The sequence below is a fragment of the Ranitomeya variabilis genome, chromosome 1, assembly GCF_051348905.1.
Source record: "Ranitomeya variabilis isolate aRanVar5 chromosome 1, aRanVar5.hap1, whole genome shotgun sequence".
NCBI lineage: Eukaryota > Metazoa > Chordata > Amphibia > Anura > Dendrobatidae > Ranitomeya > Ranitomeya variabilis.
In genome coordinates, this window is record NC_135232.1 from 1,144,342,816 (window position 1) to 1,144,353,367 (window position 10,552).

The 10,552-nt window shown below is 42.5% G+C and overlaps 1 protein-coding gene across 1 annotated transcript; it reads left to right on the forward strand.

Annotated features, from left to right (window-relative positions):
- The first annotated feature begins 6,046 nt into the window (after positions 1-6,046).
- Positions 6,047-9,578, forward strand: LOC143800874 (vomeronasal type-2 receptor 26-like). Its single transcript, XM_077281217.1, has 2 exons — positions 6,047-6,377; positions 8,683-9,578. Exons 1-2 carry the CDS (start codon positions 6,047-6,049, stop codon positions 9,576-9,578), a joined length of 1,227 nt encoding a protein of 408 aa, XP_077137332.1.
- Positions 9,579-10,552: the final 974 nt, after the last annotated feature.

Below are 10,552 nucleotides of genomic sequence, written 5' to 3' on the forward strand. Positions count from 1 at the left end.
CAGAAAAGAGAGCGTTCGAGGCCTTGTGTAGCCAGACGACGAACCTGGCTCAACAAATCGAGACTTAGGTGCTGTACTGCTTTTACCACGACCACCTGATGCTCCACCACCACTACCATCATTACCAGCTGACAATGACCGCCCACGGCCACGACCTCTTCCACTAGACTTCCTCATTGTTTTCAAAATGTAACCAAAGTAACGCTATTTGTTACTGTAAAACAACTTATAAGGTGAACTCAAACTTCTGTAGGATTTATATATACCTTCTTAGGTGCCTGACACTGAAAGGAAAATCAGGCCCAATGTTACACACTAGGTTTTCTGTGGCCCAATAATTTGAGACAGATGGCACACACAGGACCAGCACTCAAGCAGAAATGCCAATCTTAATCTCCCACAATTTTTTTTTTTTCTGGGAGAATTTACCCTAAAAAAAAAAAGGCCCAGTATTACACAGTGTTTTTCGGTGGCACACAATGAGAGACAGATGCCACACACAGCAATGGCATGGAGGCAGACTTGCCAATATTTATCTCCCACTAATTTTTTTTGGGAAAAGGGAGAATTTAGCCAAAAAAAAATGGCCAAGTATTACACAGTGTTTTCAGCGGCACACAATGAGAGACAGATGCCACACACAGCAATGGCATGGAGGAAGACTTGCCAATATTTATCTCCCACTAATTTTTTTTGGGGAAAAGGGAGAATTTAGCAAAAAAAAAAATGGCCAAGTTTTACACAGTGTTTTCAGTGGCACACAATGAGAGACAGATGCCACACACAGCAATGGCACGGAGGCAGACTTGCCAATATTTATCTCCCACTTTTATTTTTTTGGAAAAGGGAGAATTTAGCAAAAAAAAAAAAAATGGCCAAGTATTACACAGTGTTTTCGGTGGCACACAATGAGAGACAGATGCCACACACAGCAATGGCACAGAGGCAGACTTGCCAATATTTATCTCCCACTAATTTTTTTTTAGGAAAAGGGAGAATTTAGCAAAAAAAAAAATGGCCAAGTATTACACAGTGTTTTCAGTGGCACACAATGAGAGACAGATGCCACACACAGCAATGGCACGGAGGCAGACTTGCCAATATTTATCTCCCACTCATTTTTTTGGGGGGGAAAGGGAGAATGTACCCCCCCAAAAAAAATGGCCAAGTATTACACAGTGTTTTCGGTGCCACACAATGAGAGACAGATGCCACGCACATTACTGGCACAGAGGCAGACTTGCCAATCTTTATCTCTCACTAATTATTTTTTTTTGAAAAGGGAGAATTTACCCCCCCCAAAAAATGGCCAAGTATTACACAGTAGTTTTCAGTGGCACACAATGAGAGACAGATGCCACACACAGCAATGGCACGGAGGCAGACTTGCCAATATTTATCTCCCACTAATTTTTTTTTTGGAAAAGGGAGAATGTACCCAAAAAAAAAAAAATGGCCAAGTATTACACAGTGTTTTCGGTGCCACACAATGAGAGACAGATGCCACACACAGCAATGGCACGGAGGCAGACTTGCCAATATTTATCTCCCACTAATTTTTTTGGGGGAAAAGGGAGAATTTAGCAAAAAAAAAATGGCCAAGTTTTACACAGTGTTTTCAGTGGCACACAATGAGAGACAGATGCCACACACAGCAATGGCACGGAGGCAGACTTGCCAATATTTATCTCCCACTTTTTTTGGGAAAAGGGAGAATTTAGCAAAAAAAAAAAAAAAAAGGCCAAGTATTACACAGTGTTTTCGGTGGCACACAATGAGAGACAGATGCCACACACAGCAATGGCACGGAGGCAGACTTGCCAATATTTATCTCCCACTTTTTTTTTTTTGGAAAAGGGAGAATGTACCCAAAAAAAATGGCCAAGTATTACACAGTGTTTTCGGTGCCACACAATGAGAGACAGATGCCACACACAGCAATGGCACGGTGGCAGACTTGCCAATATTTATCTCCCTGCAGTTATCTCAGAAAAGTATGGCAGGCAGCTGTAAAAAGGACTGCTGCACACAAAAGTGTGGACAAACACACAAGATAGCTGTGCAGAAAGGAAGGAAAAACAGGATTTGTGCATTGAAAAAAGCAGTTGGTTTGCACAGCGGCGTACACACAGGCACAGCAACGCAGCTATCAGGGTCAGGGAGCACTCTAGTGCAGCCCAATGAGCTACAGCACTGAGGAAAAAAAAATGTAGCTTCCACTGTCCCTGCAATCAAAAGGTGGTGTTGGACAGTGGAAATCGCTACAATTTGTAGCTTTATGTACCCTGCCTATCACTATCCCTGCTTCCGAAGAAGCTGCAGCAACCTCTCCCTATGCTCAGATCAGCAGCAGTAAGATGGCGGTCGGCGGGAACGCCCCTTTATAGCCCCTGTGACGCCGCAGAAAGCAAGCCAATCACTGCAATGCCCTTCTCTAAGATGGTGGGGACTGAGATCTATGTCATCACGCTGCCCACACTCTGCGTCCACCTTCATTGGCTGAGAAATGGCGCTTTTAGCGTCATTGAAAAGCGACTTTGGCGCGAAAGTCGCGAACCGCATGGCAGACCCCACACAGGGATCGGCTCGGTTTCATGAGACGCCGACTTATGAAAATGAACGATCTGTTTCGCTCAACCCTAACGGTGAGGTAAGGGGAAAACACAAATGTAGAAATGAAAACAGATTCAGCAAATGAGGCCCGCTAATACTAGACAGCAGAAGACAGATAGGGAACTGTGCGGTCAGTAAAAAACCCTATGCAAAATATCCACGCTGAGAATACAAGAACCCCCACACCAACTAACGGTGTGAGGGGAGAAACTCAGCCCCCTAGAGCTACCAGCAAGCGAAGAAATCACATATTAGCAAGCTGGACAAGAAACAAAAATAAACCAAGAAACATATGACCACTGATGGTCAGAAAATGAACCAAGCAAAACTTAGCTTCTCTTGAAGAGACTGATAACGAAGGACTGCAGGAGAGCTCCAACATAGCACTGAAGACATTGACAGCAGGCATCAACTGAGAGTCCAAGTGAGCTTAAATAGGAAACCAGCCCACATATAATGAGACAGCTGATGCCAGTCACAAACCTGCAGAAAGACATCACTCAAACAGTACCACTTGTGACCACAAGAGGGAGCCCAGAAATAGAGTTCACAACAGAGGTGCCCCCGCCGTGCAAACACACTGCTGTACTTTGAGGGGCCCTGGGCCAGTGCCAATGCCAATGAGTGGGCCCCCCCTGCTTGCTCAGGATCACAGCACTTGCAAAGTTGAAATACTTACCTCTCACTGCTCCACCGCCGTGACGTAGTCCATGTTTCCTGGGCCCACTAAAAACTTGAACCAGCCCTACCCCCCACAACTTTATCCAAATGACCCCCAATTTCCAATGCACAACTATTATTATAAAGTTAATTAAGATTGACAAGCTTCAGAAACAAGAATGGATGTTTTTGCCATTAAAATGGGCACTGTAGGTGTTTTCCTGGCCCCCACTCTCTGACGACTATGCTTCCCCATTGTCTTGCATTGGGTTTCGTGTTTCGGTCGATCCCTGACTTTTCGCGATAATCGGCTGATTGCACTCGACTCGACTTTTGAGATAGTCGGGTTTCGCAAAACCCGACTCGACCCCAAAAAAGTAAAAGTCGCTCAACCCTACTCAGCACGCCACTGAACCAGACTGGATGTCCATGCTGTCTAGCAAAGTACTGACAGCTTCAGCATGCACCTGTACCAGATTGGACTGCTGAGATATCAGATATCTCCATCCCAGACACCCTGAGGGGTGGAACCGTGACAGCATACAAGTTTGTTACAATTTACATTGCCTGGTGCTGGACAAAGACCATTGATGACTTTTCCATGTTCCTAAATAAGACTTGTGTCTCTTTACTAAACTGTTGCTTCCCTTACGTTTCCTAAATTTGGGTACTTACAAAAAAATGGTGGTGGGGTATTGGCCAGTATATGTATATTTAAGCTTCAGACTGGGTTAATACTCTCCACAGACCTTTTCAGGCTGCAGCTTTACACATGTTGTAACATGGTCATTGCCATGCTAATGCCTCTACCTGAGCTCTGTATTTTACATTTATTTCTAATGCTTTTGGTGTCTGGTAGAATCCTTCACTCGCTATGACAATCGCTCCATTGGGATTTGGTGGCAAAAATGAACTGTGGATATTACAAAATGCAGGTTACACATCATATTTGTGGCACTCAGCAGATTGTAAGGAACACATAATGACATGGTGGTGGACATGGTGGTGGTGGTGGCGGGCGAAGCCCAAAATTTGAAATGGGCATGTTTAAAATGGCATTGTAAAGGGATGAGGACTATGTGTTCCATGATCTTGTTAACTATTTGACATGAGAGAGGGCCCTCCCAAATGTTGGAGTGATAGCCCTCACAAATGTTAAAGGAAAAACTAAAGCCATTGACTAGCATTGGATTCATCATTTGGTACGAATACACGGATATTAAAAATTATATAGATTGATTTTCCTGAATCCGAATATTTCACTATTCGATCATCGCTAGTCTCCAGGTTAGGATCCTGAATATACTTTGGTCTCTCACCTCCAGGAAGTGTCAATATCACAACTTTGTCAATGAAAAATATTTATACAGTGCAGTCAACTCTGAAGCTTAAAGGAAACCTGTGTTAGGCATCGGGATTCTCCCACTGCGCGGGATAGATCCAAAGCATTATCTGCTTCTGTGGTCTCCCATTCATGTCCAGCCGCTCCAATTGCTGCTCAGCACAGATATCGGTCCCAGAGACTTGCTCAGGCTTGTGATACGCAGTATGTATGGTTCCTGCTGGTTCTCCAGTCAAGTCTATGGTAACCAGTGATATATGGGTGGGTGCAGCCTTGGTCTGTGGAGTCTAAGTCCAGAGATCACCTTACTAAACATATCCATGATATGGCGGCTTCTCATTGGTGGTAGGATGCTAGCTGCTCTGATGATGTGACAGTCCTGGAATGGCCCATGGGCAATGTCTTGGCCAACTGGGCATGAGTGTTTGGGATGGAGCCTAGCATATAAAAGTCTCTCCCCGGTGTACGCGGGTGCGCTAGTGTCATTTATGTTTGGTGTGTGTGGGTGGCTACTCTACCACTCTGTTCATGTGCTCGATTAGCACAGTTCAATTACAGAGCAAGCTCAACCCTTATGCTAGACTTCTCAGTGAAAGCAACAGGGTATGGTACCTAGAATCAAAGAGCTCTCTCTCTTTGCTCAGCATCTGCTTCATTCGTGTGTGCGGTTAGCACCATTTAGTTACAGAGCTAGCCCAATCCACGAGCCATTATCCCTGTGATATTAACTGTGTATAGCACTTTGCAAACTCATGCCTTACCTCTCGGTGAATTAACTGAGCTGGGTACTCAGTATTCCTTTCACAATGATTGGCGTTAATTCAGTGTGTTCAAGGTAACTTGCTGTTTAGTTCCGTCATTGTTCACACTAGCAGCAGGGTTCATCTCCGTGTGAGGAACGTGATAGCATGTGTCCTTAATGTGCTTGCCAAATGTGACAATATGTGATACTGCTACACTAGCCAGTGTATTTCCACCACTGTATATAATTACTGCTACACCTACATTGTACATGTCTGATTATTTGCACATTTACTGTTTGATAAGGAAAGTAAGTACCCCGGGCCGGTTATTAGGTTTAGTGTTAGGGGAGCAGTACCCCAAGTTGGCCACTAAATGGGGGCATTATAGATATAATGTAGGACAAAATAGCAAATGGTTAACCATAGAAGGGGCATGGTGGGATAATTCAGAGAGGTCTTCCTGGTTTAGTTCAGTTGGGACTGGGGTGCCCGTGTAGCTCACAGGGCTGGCTAGCCCAGGGCACCACCATGCCACGCAATGTTGTACAAGAGTGAGATCAGCGGATAACATCCATGGGGCAGTACAGAAAGGAGAGAGTACAGCAGCAGCAGTGCTAGTGGTGCAGTATTAGTGGACTGTATCTGCTAGAATAAGTAGGATAAGCAGAACGGGAGCAAGTTATCCAACATGTGGCAGATTTTTGCGTGGGCCACTATTCTAAGGACAGGGACAAAATGGCAGAGAATACCTCCACGAGAAGCAGAAATTCTGGACATTGAGGACACTGTAGGACTGGAAGGTATGGTCCGTCCCGGGGACAGGCTTAGCGACAGAGAGAAGAGGCTAGGTAAAGTGTTGCCAATTGTTATGATTGATTGTGCCCTGGAAGATGCTGTGTTGAGTAAAGAAGTTGAAGCTAAAGTGAAGCCGGACTGTGACTCTTTAATTGCGGAACCGTCTGCAGAGAACACACTCCCATACTGGGAGATCCCAGATGATGCAGAGGAACAGCACCGAGGTACTCAGGGAAGGAATCGTGATCGTGTGCCAGGAGGGGGCCAGGGGATGATACAGGGATTAATGTCAGCCATGACTATAGCCCTGGCCCTGCACCTTACATCTAAATGGTGGATGCCAGGTTGCGATTGCACTTAATTTTATATTTTATTTTAGTGCAATCCGCCAACCCTAAAAACCTGTCCTTTGTGCTGCTTTTATTTGAACTCTTTTAACCCTTCAATAACATTATAACTACCTTGCAAACCAAAGAAAATTCATTTTAAAATTGATCCTCTCCAAATACTAATTGGTGTCGAGTGGTTGCTTGAGTCCTGAAGACTGTGCTTGCAACCTTCTCAGTTACCACAATCATCGTCTCTCCAGCTTTCATTGGTGTAACTGATGTCTCCAGCATCACCCACAGAGTCTGTTCCCCTCTCTCATCTGCGTTAAGGAAATAGAGTTGGACAAGTGCAGAAGGATGTGTGGATGATATTAGTCAAGACAATCAAGAATGATGGTAAAATGGTAATAGTAGGCACAAAGGTAGACACACATTAGACCTCTTATTACTGACTAGCACATGAAGATAAACAAGTATAAAAAGCAATTCTTGGGAAATTTGAGGACATGATGCTGGATTACTGTTAAAGGGATCCATGAGTTCTAATACAGATAGAACATAACTCATGGATAAAGTTTCTATATAAAAATTCCCATTACAAATTCTCTATAAGAGGAAATTAGGAACAAAGAGGTAATGTTTCTCAGCCAAAATCTATGGAAGTACCCTAATTAATAACACTGGTCTACAAGAAAAAATAAAATTCTGACATGTACTTTAAGAACAGTTTTAGACTAATTTGAGGGTGCTGAATTCAAATCTGATCTTATAGTTTCTCTATCACATCACATTTTTGCGCTACAGGTATATAGCGCATTTTCAAGAATTCCATGATAAATATAAGTAGTGTATGAAAAGTGCCGGTTTATACGGTTCACTAAGATAAATTTAGTTTTCATTTAGTCTCCCAATAAATGTGAGAATATCTTTGTTTTCTTTGAACATGTAAAATTCCCATTTGTTATGATAACACCCTTGTACTGGGACAGTAGAGCTACAGCAGAGCATTGGGTGAAAACTGAATGGCCTCAGCGACAGAGTTTGGCATCTGGGATACGAATGTCATCCATTATCCTCTACTGGATAGGAATGACATTGTCTTTCCTCCCTTAAAATTTGGATTGATGAAGCAGTTCATAAAAGCTCTCAATCACAGTGGAGAATGCTTTAACTATATACTGTATGTTCAACTTTTCCTGGTCTTAGTGAAGAGAAGAAAAAGGCTGGAATATTTGATGGACCTCAAATAAGAACACTTATGAGAGACCAAAATTTTATCACATCAATGAATGAGATTGAAGAAAGAGCTTGGAATGTATTTTGTAATGTGGTGCAGAATTTTCTAGGGAATAAGAAAGCAGACAACTATGAAGAGATTGTGGAAGAGCTAATAATGAGTCTGCGAATTCTGGGATGTAGAATGAGTATGAAAATTCACTATTTACACAGCCATTTGGACTTTTTTCCAGAGAACTTTGGGGATTTGAGCGAGGAAAAAGGGGAGCGTTTTCATCAGGACATTAAAACAATGGAAGAACGGTATCAAGGCCGGTGGAACTCACATATGATGGCTGACTATTGCTGGAGCCTGCTGAGAGACAACCCAGAAGCTGAAGATCACAGATCAGCCAAGAAAAAAAAGTTCAAATAACTGCCATTAGTCATTCATCTGTGTGCCGTATATATGTGTTTTTATATTTTGTAGTTTAATTCTGTAAGTATATTTGATTTGCTGCACAAAGACTTTGTAATGTCTGTTATTCCTTGATTAAAAATATACAATGTAGTATCGACAATCGTGTTTTTATCATAAAACATTAGATAGGAGTAATTTTCATAAAAAAATTGAAAATATCTCGCAATCCTGATGTGATAGCCAAAAACGGAGTTCATATTCGTAATCAGCAGCCAAAATTGACTTAAAATATGTTTTAAAACCTTTAGCCAGAAAAATTTTGTTGACCAGTGTAATGAACATTTAGGAAAATGCAGTTGTGGCCTAGTTGATTGGCACGTTATTTTCACTGCATTCATATTTCCTAATTTTATCATGATAATATAAGATTAAGGTACAAAGGCTTGTTGTTAAAGAAATCTGTTGTTGTGGCTAGATGTACAAACGAGTTTTGTCACATAATGTTAATGTCATACATTGAAAACGAAAACATAATGCTAATTTGTGTTCATTTTTATTTTATAGAACGTGAAAATTGCCAAAGATGTCCTGATCATGAATGGCCAAATAAGGAAAAAAGCAAATGTGTTTTTAGAGATTATGAGTTTGTGTCATATGAGACTGATGTTCTTGCTTCAGTCTTTTCCATCATCTCCATATTACTCCTGTTTATAACGGTATTGGTGATGGGAATATTCACATTATTCTGGAAATCTCCAATTGTCCGAGCCAATAACCGGAACTTAAGCTTCATCCTACTGATCTCGCTCATGTTCAGCGTACTCTGTGTGTTTCTTTTCATCGGTTGCCCTTTGGATATCACTTGTATGCTGCGCCAAGTCTTCTTTGGGATTCTCTTCACAGTAGCAGAGTCTTCTATCCTTGCTAAGACCATCATAGTCTGCATAGCCTTCAAGGCCACCAGACCGGACAGCCCCTGGAGAAAGTGTGTGGGAGTTCGGCTTCCTTACTCAGTAGTGCTGGTTTGTTCATCTCTTCAGATTGGGAATGCAGTGATCTGGTTGTCAGTTTCTCCTCCATATCAAGAGTTTAATCTGGATTATCCAGGGAAGATCATCATCCAGTGTAATGAAGGTTCTCTCCTGGCCTTTTACTTTATGCTGGGTTACATGGGGTTCCTGGCAGCTGTGAGTTTTTTTCTGGCTTTCATGGTGAGGACATTACCTGATATCTACAATGAAGCCAAGTATATCACCTTCAGCATGCTGGTGTTCTGCATTGTGTGGATCTGTGCCATCCCGGCCTACCTGAGCAGTACCGGGAAACACATGGTCACTGTGGAAATATTTGCTATTTTGACTTCAGTGGGAGCCATACTGAGCTGCATATTTTTACCTAAATGTTATAATATCTTTATGATGGGTGAAAAAGGCAGAAAAAGAAACCAAATTCAGAAATAATCTCCGTACAAGTGAACATGGCGAAGGCTATGCATTACAAGACAAAGCAGCCAGAATTAAGATTTTATGGCGATTTGTTATCAACTTTGTTGCATTATTTAGATTTATATTAAAGTAATGTTAATAATTAGTTACTCATGTAACAAACAGTAAATTACAGAGAAAAAAATCATGAAGATGCTCTATCAAATATGTTTTCTTTGGGAATTTATCTGTTAGTTTTTGGACATTTCTTTTAAATCTGCTTAAAAACAATTCAAACTTTTTTATTAGGCTACTTTCACACTAGCGTCAGGAAAGACCCGTCGCTGTGCGTCGGGCCGACGTTCCCGACGCTAGCGTGGTCTCCGCCGCACAACAGGGGCAGCGGATGTATTTTTCCAACGCATCCGCTGCCCCATTGTGAGGTGCGGGGAAGTGCGGGGAGGTGGGGGCGGAGTTCCGGCCGCGCATGCGCGGTCGGAAAAAGCGGACCGTCGTGAGCAAAAAACGTTACATGTAACGTTTTTTTCTCCCGACGGTCCGCTACCACACGCCCAAGCGTCGCAAAACGGACGCGACGTTTGGCAATGCGTCGCAAATGCGTCGCTAATGTTAGTCTATGACGAAAAAACGTATCCAGCAAGAACTTTTGCTGGATGCGTATTTTCGGCAAAACGACGCATTTGCGACGTATTGCAGTTAACGCTAGTGTGAAAGTAGCCTTATATTGCACGTCCACAACAAATGATTTTAGTAGTAGGTGTTCAAATCTAAGTGCTCAAATATTTCTGATCTGAAGTTCCAAACACCAGCTCCTGTCTGACCTCCCGTGCATTCATTCCTTTCTCCACTTACTAGGGCAGACATTCCCTTAGCTTTCTATAACAGTGCAACATTACAGCTAATGCACTGAGATCCCTTTCAACGTGGCAAACACTGCAGGATGTGATAAAATGGGTGAAATAAGTCACCAATTTCAAAGTAAACTTATT